Raw genomic sequence first — 14257 nt, 5'->3', positions numbered from 1 at the left:
ACTAAGCGTCTCCTCACAGCTAGTTCCTAGCGCCGCTGTGTCACAATGGGTGCCAAACAGAAAAAAAGAAAAAGAAAAAGAAGATACAGCACATGGAGAAAAAGTCAAAAGATGTGTCGAGGGGCACCAGGCCCTTCGCATTAACATTTTCAATACATGGTGTAGGCTCCCTCGACACATGAATCATTATGATTGGTGGAAACCAAAGAATTCGCCATCCTTATACCTGTGCACGGCTCATCGCCACGTTGGTAAGAGTCATTGGCTAAAATCGGTTCGTCCGGGTTCGACTCCTGGTCATGGCGAATACATATCTCTATCAGCAGAGCAGAGATCTGGAACAGAAGATGTAAGTCACCGTCGACTGAGGACATGAGCATGGAATCACTGCTGTGAGCAAACGCGCCCGGGGACGCAACTGTAGCAGCAATGATTTTATGGGATTTACCCTGAGACAACGACAAGCACCCGACGTGAAAGAGATCAACGACACCCCGGATGAACGAGTGCAGGGGTACTATCATATCTGGGGTAGCTGAGACTCGATGTGATGGAGCGACTGAGAGGATGTCAATTTCTTAAAATGTCAGAGGACCGTGGCTAGAGGATGACTTTCGCGCACAACAGGCCACGTAGGGAGCAGGGACCATCAGTTCACCACATGCGGTCATTGGTCCTGAAACACGGATCTGTTGCGACATAGTCGGAGCGGGCAGCTTGCTTCAGATCACAGTTAATGAATCCCGTGCCTTTGAGGGTTCTCATTAAAAACTTCTATCATGTTAAGAGATCATGTTTACAGAGGGCACGGGGACAAGAATACGCGATTCGGCGCATATGCGTGGATAAGATACACAACCTGGCCGAGGCCTTCTGTCGACAACTTTGTCACAACAAGAATTGTATTGGTCTTCTTCCTCTTCTATACTCCTATACCACTTATTCCTTATGGTAAATATAGTAACATTTGCATAAGTGCTTCGCCCAAAAACGATAAATGTCACCAGTAAAGTCGGCGAGAAGGCCGAGGAGCACATCATTCTTTGATATTCAGATATACCAAGGGACGACAGAAGCTTGGCCGCTTTTCTGAAATTATGCGAACGCGAAATGCCATGCCTCTGCGATGCTGTGGAACAACCTATCTGCACTGTGATGTTGGCGCTTGGCTGTACAGTACTCAACCATTATCTTCTTTTGACGTGATTGAGATATTTTGGGATTCAGAAAATGAGTGAGAAAGAGATGTGGCTCCACACACCACACCGATTAGGTATTTATTTGTATTAAATATAATAGTGAGCTGGAGGTACACTTGTTAGACTAAATATACAGTGAACTCTGTTGTGAAATATGCGACAGTGATCAAAAGTGAAGCCGTAGATTGACCGTGCGTCGTATTAAAACTTGATTTATCGCAAGCCTCCAAATGCTACTACTACTACTACTACTACTACTACTACTACTACTACTACTACTACTACTACTACTGCTACTGCTATTACTATCTTTTTTTATTTTATTTTTTTATTAACATAAATCCCCATGAGCACGCGACGCATTTATATACGCTGCTTGCTCTCTTGCCTCGACTAATGGTACTAAACATCCATACCGCAAAAATAAATATAAAAAAATGCAAAAAAGGCGATTTTGAGCGACCTTTTCTATCCTAGATGAAACTTCATACCTAAGGGCATGCGTTTGGGTGGCACAGAAGGCGTTAGAGGGCCCCGGAGGCCCGACATGGGCCACAAAAGAAAAGCCCTGAGTGGCCATGTCACGTGATGTGAATCGGAATTTGGAAATATAGTATTCCTAAAAAAAGGCCTGCCACGAAGGGTTTCGTGTTGTAATTGGTTAGCAATCAAGACTCTGAATCTTGCAATCCGAGTTCGAGTCTCGGCGAGACCTCTTCTTTTGCGCCTTAACACCTGGTGAGAAACAGGAAAATACGGGTATATGTGCTGCACGGCCAAAGTGACTAATTTTTTTTTTCCTGGACGCGTAAACGCAAGGTCGCTGGTGACAGAATTGCGTACATTGTTCGTTGATACAGTCGACGTGATTCTTAAGGATTTAGAAGAAAGGAATTTTTTCCCAGTTATTTTGTAGGTGAAAGTCTTGACTGATACCTCATTTCGCTTTTTTTTTTTTTTTTTTGGCTTTCTGATTACGAATGTAATAGTACAAATAATGCTGTCGTCAGAAGGAATGTGTTGAATTAGGCTGAGGCTGCTCTGTGCGCGCTTGTGCTCTTCACTGCATTCCGTCAAAAAAATGCTTTGTCGTCAATCCGCGTCATTTCATGACGACCATTGCTTCTGTGGCGAGCACTTCCTCTTCTTACTCTTTGCCCTACCATTGAGGTGTAACGATTAAATTACATAGAGTCGTGTCATATTCCTCTTGAACAAATTTGCTCCGTGGACTCAAATCTTAATTCATCCTTCTATGTCATAGGTGCTTTTAACAAAGAATCGGTGATGCACGCAACGCAACAAACTATCCCGTTACCTTTCTACGTAGAAAAAGGAAGCAGAGTAGGGTATTGGCAGGGGGCGATGGTCTAGTCTATGCAGTGTTATCCAGTAGTGCAATTGCAAATGTGTGGAGTGGCCTTGCGTTCAAAAGAACATTCTCCCTTGTGTACCCGTTCCTGAATATCACTTTCTTTTTTGCCTTCAATTGCCGGCGAGTTTTTCTTTATTTTCTTGAATGTGTTGAAGGGGGACGCCTCAAACGTGGTCAGGAGAGGCCTTGGTATGTATCCATCTTTACCTGCACGCACGCGGGACGGAACAAGGTAACGATTGATTGGGGGAAATTGAAGCAAAGTATACAGACAGAGGGACTAGCGTCGGTTCTCTGTGCTTTATGGATCTAAAATAGCGCCAATCGGCCCTCCTCCTCTCCATCTCCTTCTCCTCGAATGCATATGTACCCCATGAACCCATAGTTTTCTACATAGTCAACAATAGCGGTGGCGACACCGCCATGTTCAGTGATGGATGGAGGCAGTGGCATAGTTTATTGGGCGAGAAAGCGCTAGTGGTTTCTGACCTCACGTGCGTCTATAACTAAGGCCAGTAAGACTTGAGTTTGATACGGAGTTTTTGTCTGTCAGTCGGGACCGAGCGCTATTTTTGACGTATGAATAGAAAAAGGGCTATTCAGACAATCAATGGCTACTATGTCAAGATAGGCAAGAGACTATATTCGAGATCTACGTCAACCAAGCTAAACCGAAAATGAAGAAAGAAATATATGAGCGGAAGAGCGAGGAGCGCATTGACATCTTAGCATTGACGCCGTCTGAGGCTCTGTCCCTCCATATGGTTTGTTTCTTCGAGTGTATCTTCTGCGCGTATGAAAAAGATGGACGGGTTGACCCTGTCACTCTTCTCTTACGAGGTTAGAGTCCTGACTGCACTTTCTCTTCATCCGTCTCTTTTCGTCATCATTCGTCGTCTTTCGACCTTGAGCATTACAGCGCAAAGAGAGAGAGCTGATGCTCGAAATGGACCAGGTTACTGCCTGTCCAGACGCATCATTATTTCCTTTTTGTTTACTGGAGGGAATCTAGGAGAAGCAGAGACAGGATAGAGACAGGAAAAAAAAAGACGCATAGGAGCAGTAAGAGCATCGTCAGAGGAGAGGTAGTAGGCTTGACGAAGTCGGGACATATGCTTTTGATGAGCTCCACAGAAGGAAATGAGGGCTGTGAGGGGTATGTTTCCAGGAAGAGGAGAGGGTAGGTGTGATACCGAGGGAATAATTGTCCTCGACACCCTTCCATGATCTATGCAGTCTCTACGCCTCTATCCTGGGTTAAGTCCAAGTCAAATTCAGGTCCAGGTTGAGAGTACGCGCATGGTCTTGGCCTAGCACATGTAGGCTACATGTACTATTGATCCAGGAACAAATGGACAAAGAATCAATGTGACGATTTGGCTGACAATGCTCCTTGCAAAGTACAGCGAAACAGTAAAAAATCAAAATCTAGCGAATTGTCATTGGCGATGTGTGGGTACGATCGCAATCCGTGGTTGCATCCATTCTCCTTCCTTAGTTTCAATTCTCGCTCTCTTTCCATCTTCCTTTCGCACCATCTGTTGGTATGAAGAGAAACGAAGAGAGCACTTTAATAAATTGGCGCACGGCTGCTCCGAGGATTCATATCATCAGCAGAGCGGTCAGGGTGGGGCAGAGGCAAACAGACAATTGGTAATTGAGACGGTCAAGTGGAGTGGCGGCGACTCTGGGATATGGATGGTCTATTATTATAGGATGGCATTACAGAAATAATGGCGTATCAGCCCATGTCACTTCAAAGGACCCTGGGCTGGTTGGTCAGAGAAGGGAGGGAACCGGATCAGAACCTGGGGTAACTCAACCTAGTACAGTACACGCTGGACTTTGTCTCTCGTTAGCTGACGGGACTAGAGGAAATAAGTCAGTCAGCAACAAACCGGGTTTATTACTAAAATAAAAATGAATTTCATATTGAATAGGCCCAAAAAAAATACTTCATTTCAATCATGGCTTGAAGTCCTTATCTTTCTTTGACTTGAATTGATAGAGTAGTCTTCATGTGCGGATGGATATATATAACATAGACTACAACCAAGTCTCATCCCCTCTCGACACCTCTTTGACACCTTCCAACACTCTTCAACTTCTACTACTTCTTCTCCATCCTCATCATCATCATTATCATCCTCATTCTCAGTCATCATCGCCACAGTTTCTGGCCGCAGTTCAATCCGCTGCCAATACCAATCGTTTCTAGTTTGTGAATCTTTCTACCACCTTCCTTATCTTCAACTTCTACCACTCCACTACATCCTTCTCATCTCTTCACTCCTTCAATCCTTCACTTTACATTGATGCAACCATCGTATTTCCGTTGTCCCCACTCCTCGCACCCATCCTCGCTCATACACTATAACCAGTGATCATTCTCCCCCGCAATACTACCCCTCCCACTCAGCTCCCTCTGGAATATCACATCAACATGGCCGCTACCTCCATATCGACCGTCAACTCATCTGTCAAATACAACCTGGCAGCCTCCTCGACATTGTTCTTCACCACAATATCAAGTGCACAGCCTGCCTCGACCACTGCGGCATCCAAGGCAGAGAGCACCCTCGCTATGACTAATGCTACTTCGTCCTCTGCCCCTGCTTCGCCTACAACATCCTCAGCAGCAACAATGACATCAAGTAGCGGTGGAATGTGCAAAACTGTTAGCGCCGGACCTAGTAGTAACAACAACAGCAGCAATAACAACAACAGTAACAACGGAAGCATTAGCACTAGCTCATTCCAAAAGTCCATTGTGCAGCAGCGGCGTCAACCCTTCGGCCCGCCTCTGCGCCTGGCTATCCATCAACGCCGCAACCAGCACCGGTCTATCTATGGTCATGGCCACCCCTTCATGCAACAGATTCAGAATCACATTCGCACCAACAGCCAAAGTTATTACCACCTCCTCAGTCCCGGCTACAAACAGACACAGTCCATGCAGCTTGCTGGCAAGCTCGAGGATGTCATGTCGAACCCGTTGCTGCAGGGTCCGTTGAAGGGAGCCAACAGCAGCACGGATCTTATGTCAAAGATCAACGCATATGAGCACGATGACATTAAAGAGGAGCAGGCTGAGGAGCAGCAACAGCAGACCTGCTGCTCAGATTATGTATACACGGCCCCGTGTGAGCACCATCCATCCAAGGGTCAGACAGAATATCTCATCAACGACATGTTTCCAAAGCTTGAGGCAAGTTGAACGGGATATAATAATGTCAATTGTGCATCGACTGCCCCTCAGTCCGTCTGTGTTTTATTGCAGATTCGGACCATCTCTCGGACAAATAGACCGTACGCAGATGTTGCTGTGCTTATCGGAGGGCAGTGCTGCGGACAAGTTTCCCAGTCTACAAACGACGCGTCTGAAATATATATTGACATATATAACTAGCATAGAAGCACAGACCATGTCGCGAAAATTGCAATGCAGTCTTACTAACATGCATCCCCAAATCTGTCTTATCTGCAATTGTTTTAGCATGACCTATCGACCATCGAGTTTGGCATCCGGATAGCAGACTTTATGCCCCTGGCCTTCAAGACGGTCCCCATTCCCGGATTGGCAGAAAAGGAGCTGGAACTGCTGCACGACCTCGGTAGCCTGCCCTATGTTATTCAGCTCCAGGATTCGTTCGTCAACGATAACGGAGCCACGGTCCTGGTCCTGCCCATGCTGAAGCGGTTTGACTGCCACGCCGTTAACAAGAACATCTGCTCCATTCGCAAGACCATCAAGCAAGTCCTCACCGGTCTGGCTGCTGTCCACGCTAAGAACATTGTCCATCTCGATATCAACCCCTCCAATCTGATGGTGACCCACACCAAACGGGATGTTGTGATCATCGATTTCGGTCTCTCCATGACAGTCGATCGCCGTCCGGAGAATAATTATGTATCGAGCGAAAAGATCCCGGTCTGCGGTACGACTGGTTACATTGCCCCGGAGATTATGAACCCACAGTTCTATGAAAAACATGATCCGACCGCAGCGGATCTGTATTCTCTTGGCGTTGTCCTCGGTGAGATGCTGGAGCCCTACATCCCCGACTGCGATTTACAATATTTTGGATCAAAATACTTGAGTTTTGAGAATACGAATCAGACGGTGCGTGCGCTGAAGGACTTTATTGGCCAGGACAAGGTCTATCCTCAAGTCCTGATTCAGGCAGCGGATTTGCTGAGGAACATGTTGGAGGAGAATCCCAGGGACCGCAAGTCTGCCCAGGATCTGTTGGATACTCACCCGTTCCTGAATGTAAGCCCTTCCAGTGTTGGATCAGCAAATGGAACACTTGAATTGTGCGATTGGATGTATCGTGTGCAGGAGATCAAGTACCAAAAGTATCTTTGTCAGGAGCAAAATGGATACGAAGTTTACCGATACCGATAGTATAGTCATCATGTAGACATTCTAGAGCAGAAGATACAGTGCACTGGCAAAGGGACAGTACATAGTATACTGTGTGGACCTTGTTATTTGCACTTTAATACATATCGAGCATCCTGAAATGGTTTCTGTACTATACCGCGTGTTCAACCGTCCAGTTGTAGCCAAAGAAATGGAAATACAAAACCACGGTCGCTGGATAGGAGATCATGGCTTGTCGATTTGCTTACCCAGCATCGAACAAAAGGGTATGATCCAGCGATTGATCTCATTGATCATGGCTACGAGAAGGAAACTGAGCACTAGCTCAGCGCTCCATAAATATTGTATAGGGGTCTGTAGCCAGACGGAGTTCCATTGCAGATAATTTGGGCATCATTGATCTTGAACCTTGGAGACTGCAGCCATTGCCATGTTTTGGGTAGCTATGGAGGCCCTGTGGTAAATTAGTCCACAGCCGAGGAAATAGAGCGGATATTAACGTGCGACAAAGACATGGTGGCGCATCTTCCCAGTTTGAGATCGGTCAACTGGGCACTTTTTTGGCACGTAATACTCGTTTGGGTTCACCACTACACACCCTTCCCCTTGAGGCTATGCAAATCCAGATTGAATATGAGAAAGAGAACGACAATGGAAGGATAAAAAATAGAAGATATGTTAGCGAGCTTCAGCCCGAATGTGCGCCAATTGATGACGAGAATGGTATTTTCCGTACTGGGGCTGTGCGGAATATAAGTGGAAAAGTAAAGCTTGACTAGAGACAAGGAGCACAATCAGATGCGCTCTGTCATAACTCTACAGCCCGCCCTCCAGCCTGTCTTCATCCCCTGCACTAATAATGTGTGCTGGATACTATCCTGTGCATTAGGGTTGGACACCCATTGCGATATGGAATTGTAGGGTTAAAAAAGAGGCGGGCGCTTTCTGTCGCGTTTATTTCACAGTCTCGTCTATCTTATATTTGATGTAGTGATGCTACACTCCTGATTGCCTGTCACCAGAATTCCCTGCTGTTTACACCAAGTGCATGTAGCATTTTTTGAAGCATGCGACAGAATAAGTGCTAAAGGACTGCACATAGGATGTGTACGCCTATCTTTATTCGTGAAAACCACCGAATGTCTCATGTGTTCCGACAGTTGCTTTACTCACCCCAGGAACTGATATCGTACTACCGAAACCGCGCCTCGCGAGATCGTACAATACCCAGGTTCTTTTGGGCCTCTGCTGTGTACATGATGCTGTATCCTCAGCCGAATTTATTTTCGTTACTACTGCTGTGCGTTCTATATGTTCACAAAACTGTTCTGTGGCTTTATTTTTGCCCTGCAGATTGCTCAAAGATGATCTTTTGTCTCCGAGAAGATAGTGCATCGTTTTCTATTCCAAATCAAATTGGTCAATCAACAAGTTCAAAGAATATCAAACGGCTTGTTAACCTGACCGTTGAATTGCAGCGATGGCGTAGATTGAGGCATGGGTGCAAATGGAATGGTTGTAAGATTCAGAATAAGGTATCGGATTGCTGGCCAATCAGAGTGCAGGTGTAAATATGCTGTGCCGGCACACGCCGCCATCTATCGTACAAGTACAGCGATAGAAAGGGCGCCAAGGGGAGTCAAGGCCTCTGGAAGCATTACTTCAGCCTCCAGTATGTTGGTACGTTATCGGCATCAGGTTCGCTAGAGTCATCTTCAGGGGAAGCGTTCGGATCAACCACAGCGTCGTGAGGCTCCTCCTGGAGGGGAAGATTGAGTTAGTAGGTCGCAATCGCCACTCCTTGTCGATGCCTCTGTCGCGACGAGGTGGTGATAACGCGTGTCCTACAAAAGACCCAGGCAGGGTGAGGATGACGAATTTAGTCCTATGGAATTTAAGATTGCCAATGAAATGTATCCGCCGAGATGGCCCCCTCTGATAGGGCGATTAGAATATTTTTAGGTCGCTTTTCAGGGATCGCACGCGCTTCCTCATCACACTTCAACTCATTCCTCCACTCCACTCTTTTATTCATCCCTCCGCTCCTTCTCTCCTTTATTCATCATGGCGGTTGAATACAAGCGCATCCTATTCGATATCCAGCGCAGGGAAGGGAACAAGGTAACAGCAAAGTGACCTGGTTCTCGCCATCTGCGTCCGTGTCTGCCTCTCGTCATCAAGGAAGCTAGGATCAACCCTCGCTTGCTTGGCAGTCATCAACACGGACAGGACCAAAAGGACCGATGACAATACACCAGCATCAAGCGCTGATCATTAAACCAGCAAAAAAGTTGCCAGGTCCGCCCATTCACCTCTCCCTCCCTCGCCCCTCGTCCCTCGCCCTTTGCTCTGCTGCAGCTGTTCAGATCGACTCATCGGGACTCAGGAGAAAGGACATCAATCATACATTGGAGTCACTGGCGATCAGCATCATCTACTGCCAACCTCAAACCCTGGCTGTTCATCACGCCTAGCTGTCTGACATCCGCCTACTCTTTTTCCTGGCTGTAGAATTGCATGGACTGCAATGCTCCCAATCCACAGTGGGCCAGCTGCAATCTGGGTATCTTCATCTGCCTTGAGTGCTCAGGGGTTCATCGCTCCCTCGGAGTTCATATCAGGTATAGCAGGGGTATTCCAGACCCTGTCATTTTATCATCTTGATAAAGTCTTGAGTGAGCCCTTCCCCCTCTCTCTCGCTTTGGTTGCTATCCTAACCTGTGATCCACTCCGCTCCTCTATCAATCGAACTGAAATAACCTGTCTATCTCTTAGTTTTGTGCGCTCGATATCCATGGATAAATGGTCTGATGATCAGTTGAAGAAGATGGAGCTCGGAGGCAACATCAAGGCTAGGGATTTCTTCGAGGCTAGTCCGGATTACTTTCAAGGAATGTCCATCAAGGAAAAGTACAGCAGCGTTTTCGCCACACAATACAAGGAGAAGGTAAAGCGCACCAGGTCCTATTTTCTACCGGATCGATTCATCTCTCACGCTGTAATATGCCTTTAAATGCTTGGCTAAATATAACAAGGCGGACACTAATTCGCTTTTTTTTCCCTTTGAATGTATGGTACGCGATGTCATCGTTTATTTATCCTTGTCCAAAACAAGCTGGCTGCGCTCTGCGAAGGACGTCCATGGGCACCCTCAACCTCGGCAGCACGGGCGCCAGTGCGTCCAAACTCCGCAAACAGTAACCGATCGGGTTCTCCCGCCTCCAGCCTATACCAGCAACAGCAGCAACCCTTTGGATCCCGAAGCGTCAACAATGGGTCATCGTTCAGCTCGAACGGATACAACAGCCCCAGTGCAGGTTACAACAGCCCTTCACCTGGAGGAAGCCTCGGCAACAGTGGAGGGACCACACCTTTGACGGACAAGTCCAGGAACGAGCAGTACTTTAATCGGTTGGGATCTGAGAACGCCGGTCGATCAGAGCATCTGCCTCCGAGTCAGGGGGGTAAATACGCTGGTTTTGGAAATACGCCATCGATGCCACCCCAGAATGATTCACTGGACGTGAACGATATCCTGAACGACCCTGCGGCGGCCTTGTCGAAGGGCTGGTCATTGTTGTCGACGACATTGGTTGCTGGAGCCAGCATGATTAACGAAAATGTGATCAAACCCACCGCAGCGACGGTGACTGACCCAGAGTTTCAGAACAAGGTCGGTGGTTATGTCTCTTCCATCGGACAAAAGGTAATTTTTCATTATTATATATTTGTTTGGGTCGTTGATAGAGAAAGCCTTTGTTGATCCTTTAGTGCGTCCGCTAACCATGTCGTTTTCATTCTTTTCAAAGGTTCAAGAAGGCAGCCGCACGTTGGGAACCATGGTTAATCAACAGCTTAACCCTCAAGCAGCCGCGCCACGCTCGACCAACAGCCGGTACGGTGGATTCGGATCATCAGACTACCAGCAAGGCGGCAATGGAGGCAGTGGTGGAGATGATTTTTTCAGCTCAACCATGAACCACTATGAACAAAAGAACCAGCCACCTGTCCGCAACAATATGTCCTCGCCCGGGCCATACAACAGTAGCCCTAGCATCAATGGCGGTAGTGGCGGGCTCAACAGCAATAGTCAGAACAACGGTTTCAGCATCTCAAGGTCGAACACGAACTCGCCCGCACCGAGGACAGGGTCTGCAGCCAGCAACCGGGTGGGTGCTGCGACGGGTGCTGCGACGGCTGCTTCTCGGGCTAAGCCTGCGACAGCTGCGGCAAAGAGTGGAAAGAAGGACGGATGGGGAGATGATGATGACTGGGCCAACTTCTAAAGCAGGCGAGGCAATTTTTGGACTATGCAAGGCGAAAACTTTTCGCGCCTGCTTGCTTGGCCAGGACGAACGCAGCAGGATACCTGAGATGGTCATTACAAGGAATGAAGGGCATCCGCCCTGGGAGGGGTTTTTTTATTAGGGCTGTACCGGAATGGTCAAGGCAATAAAAAAAATATAAAACGGTCTTGTTTATTTAGCAAAATTGTGCGAGAGCTGCCTGATGCCTGCTTAACCAGGACGTGTGGGAGTTGAGACTCTGGCATAGTCCATCAGCAGGTTACATCCCGCATACTCGTACATGGGCTCGCGAATGGTCTCAAACTCTGGTATACACGGACGCGGATCGTCGCCCTCGGCAATACTATCGCGTCGTTGCATGTATCCATTAAATCCGTTCTGACTGCCTACGGATGCAGAGCCTGGGTCGACGGCCGCCTGCTGCTGCTGTTGTTGCTGCTGCTGCCAACTCTCCGAGGCCTCAATGTACTCCAGAATCCGGTCTCTCATGGTCATGAGACGCGTGCGGAGCCCACCATAGCGCATCTCTACGACCTCCCACCCAAAGGGTTTGTTGGTCTTGTGCCATAATGAGCGATGATACTTCCAGAGCTGATCCACCGCTACCTGGAGATCCACAAGTCGACCCTCCGTCAGCTCGTACAGGTCCTGGCGACGACCGAGTTGGTAGGCCAGGACCATGCGCGAGTGCAGATGACACTTGAGGCTCAGGACCGTAGCCACAAGGTAAGCCATGCGTAGACGCGCGTTTTGGGGATACTCTTCCTTGAATTCGATCGCCTTGGCAAGCCTCTGAGACACCTCTGTATAGTGTGTCTCGAGATTCATATTAGCATATTGCGGGGAAATATGTGCCAGGAAAGGGTCTATCAAGAGAAAAGTCAGTACATAGCACTCTGACACGTACAAATAAGGTTCACGGGAAATAAAAGCACAGCAAATTTCAACGCACCTTCCCACAACAGATACTTGCTCGTGTTGGGAGCAAAATGCGTTTTTAATGTCGAAGGCATGTCTGAATCCATAACCTGGTCAATCTAATAGGAGGGGGTGGGAAACAATTCCGCGGTCAGGAAAGTTACTCTATCATGCTTTTTTCATAAATGCTCAAGAAGACCAAGGTAGCTGGTTCATTACCTTGCTTGCATAGACCCAATCATCAAAGTTGGCCCCACAAACGCCCTCAAAGCAATTCTTTAACCGATTGAGGTCAATCTCGTCCTCTAGTGTGTACCCATGATCCGCAAAATAGTGCATGGCCGGCAGAGCCGAGAACATGTCGCATTCATGGCCCTCGTCTCCCCAGATGGTGATCATCATATTCTTGACACCATGATCTCTTCGCTTCGCTGCCTGACACGATGCCTGAATGGTCGCAAACGTGAACGGGAGTGCGCACCAGAACCGGTTCCATGTCCAAGCTGCAGTCGCGACCCATGGGTCTGCACACCCGAGCTCGCGATGCTGTTCAATCTTGGCTGCATATGACTGGCTGGCCGTGTGGTAATAGTCCCAATAGACAAGATCGATATCTGGAGGAAGAGTATCTGCCAACTGAGGCGTACCACCGTCATAGTATCCTGCCAAACTGTTGTTCTTGTTCGCTAGTGTGAACAGCACTTTAAATAGGGCGCCATGCATCAAGCAAAAATATGGGATTGGTAAGACACATGAGACTGGACGTTGATGAGACCACAGCGATAGCCGGAACACTTACTATCGGACCAGATCATGGGCTGTAGATCTAATTTTTTACAAATGTCCTGCACGCGCTTAACATGGTTCAGGAAGACGCGTGTCGGATCTTCGTAACCAAAAATCTGTCTATACCGGCCTTCGCCAACACCACCGGCTTCATCTAATCCGATATGAATTCGCTTGGACCGCAGAGGCGAGCTGATAGTAGTAATCATCTATTAAGGCACAGTAATAATCGGTTAGTACCCGCACTTCAGCGTGGCAGTCCTGATTGCACGCGTGAGTTGTAAAGCCAAGCAACCAACCTTTTCGATGAGATTATAGGTCTCGTCCCAGTTGGCCAACAGTACCTCGTTGGTATCGCGGTAGACGTGGTATTTAGGCCACTGCAGCATCTGTCCCAAATGGCCCAATGTCTGGATACAGGGGACTAGCTCGATACCAAGGGCATAGGCGTAATCATCCATGGCGATTAGTTCCTGTTGAGTGTAGCCTCCGCGCAAGTAACCGAAAAAGGTCTCGCCCTCGATTTCGTATGTGTCTTCGGTATAGAGCTGCATCATATTGATGCCCATCAACGCACAGTTGCGCATCAGAGTGAACACGCTCGACTGTTTCAAAACGCCTCCTCGACTACAGTCAATCATGACACTATGACAGTTTTATAAAATAAAAGGTGTGGTGAGAGCACGAAACGGGCACTAGTTTCTATGTTCACTTTCAGAGTGAACTTGGCTGCCACTAAAATATATACAGGTATATATATATTCCTCGTCATCATAAAAAAAAAAAAGATGTGATGAAATACGTACGCCAAGTTCTGGAAGCAACACTTTTCTGTGTAGCTGAGCAAGGAACGGGCCTTTTCCGGGTCGGGTCCCTGGATCTGACGACTGGCCCCCAGGATGCGACCGAGCGATCTGAAGGCTACGCGAGGAAGCGAGTAGAGGAGTAAGCGTGGGGAAAAATAGATCGGTTAGTCTATATTTTGATGTGCGCTAAGAAAAGCACTGATGCACAGACGTGAAGACCAATGACAGGGCTAATGTAGTCTACTTTATTTTCTGTCACCACCCATGGCTATGACCCAGTGAGGGCGAGAGAGTTCGGTCAAAGCGAGAGCGGAGGAAAGGCAATGAGAGCTGTGCGGGATAGGATACCAATTGCGTTACAAGATAGCGCAGGCCGACAAACCAAATACACGAGAGACACGACAAACCCATTAGGATATCTTGGATGGCGGATAGCTGAGAGAACAGGGGTCTCATTGGGACCAATCATATCGCACATA

General features: G+C 47.7%; 4 protein-coding genes and 1 non-coding gene across 5 annotated transcripts; 4 read left to right on the top strand and 1 right to left on the bottom strand.

The window, feature by feature from the left end:
- Window positions 1-1841: 1841 nt before the first annotated feature.
- BC939DRAFT_t181 lies at window positions 1842-1914 on the top strand. The gene has a single exon. It is a non-coding gene; the product is annotated as a tRNA-Gln (tRNA).
- A 3103-nt stretch (window positions 1915-5017) lies between these two features.
- BC939DRAFT_481941 (uncharacterized protein) lies at window positions 5018-5791 on the top strand (the record flags this gene model as incomplete). The annotated part of the gene is made up of 1 exon (XM_051559069.1): window positions 5018-5791. The coding sequence occupies one exon, from the start codon at window positions 5018-5020 to the stop codon at window positions 5789-5791; it is 774 nt and encodes a 257-aa protein (XP_051406628.1).
- A 324-nt stretch (window positions 5792-6115) lies between these two features.
- Window positions 6116-6982, top strand: BC939DRAFT_481940 (kinase-like domain-containing protein; the record flags this gene model as incomplete). The annotated part of the gene is made up of 1 exon (XM_051559068.1): window positions 6116-6982. The coding sequence occupies one exon, from the start codon at window positions 6116-6118 to the stop codon at window positions 6980-6982; it is 867 nt and encodes a 288-aa protein (XP_051406627.1).
- A 1968-nt stretch (window positions 6983-8950) lies between these two features.
- On the top strand, window positions 8951-11433 carry BC939DRAFT_468782 (uncharacterized protein). Its single transcript, XM_051557952.1, has 5 exons — window positions 8951-9082; window positions 9473-9582; window positions 9737-9908; window positions 10077-10667; window positions 10771-11433. Exons 1-5 carry the CDS (start codon window positions 9026-9028, stop codon window positions 11245-11247), a joined length of 1407 nt encoding a protein of 468 aa, XP_051406626.1. The 5' UTR covers window positions 8951-9025; the 3' UTR covers window positions 11248-11433.
- A 45-nt stretch (window positions 11434-11478) lies between these two features.
- BC939DRAFT_485447 (glycoside hydrolase superfamily) lies at window positions 11479-13529 on the bottom strand (the record flags this gene model as incomplete). The annotated part of the gene is made up of 5 exons (XM_051559312.1): window positions 11479-12134; window positions 12221-12296; window positions 12406-12872; window positions 12986-13181; window positions 13272-13529. The coding sequence occupies 5 exons, from the start codon at window positions 13527-13529 to the stop codon at window positions 11479-11481; spliced, it is 1653 nt and encodes a 550-aa protein (XP_051406625.1).
- Window positions 13530-14257: the final 728 nt, after the last annotated feature.

The sequence above is a fragment of the Gamsiella multidivaricata genome, assembly GCF_025024155.1.
Source record: "Gamsiella multidivaricata strain RSA 2152 chromosome Unknown BC939scaffold_121, whole genome shotgun sequence".
In the NCBI taxonomy this organism is placed as follows: domain Eukaryota; kingdom Fungi; phylum Mortierellomycota; class Mortierellomycetes; order Mortierellales; family Mortierellaceae; genus Gamsiella; species Gamsiella multidivaricata.
The sequence above is the reverse complement of the archived record's forward strand: the minus strand, read 5'-3'. Positions and strand labels throughout refer to the sequence as shown.

What these genes read in the sequence shown, in the direction of transcription:
- BC939DRAFT_468782 (XM_051557952.1), top strand. Translation starts at nt 9,026, where the DNA reads ATGGCGGTTGAATACAAGCGCATCCTATTCGATATCCAGCGCAGGGAA. An exon ending in CCACACAATACAAGGAGAAG is followed by an intron (nt 9,909 to 10,076) that starts GTAAAGCGCACC and finishes GTCCAAAACAAG; the next exon opens with CTGGCTGCGCTCTGCGAAGG. An exon ending in TCTCTTCCATCGGACAAAAG is followed by an intron (nt 10,668 to 10,770) that starts GTAATTTTTCAT and finishes TTCTTTTCAAAG; the next exon opens with GTTCAAGAAGGCAGCCGCAC.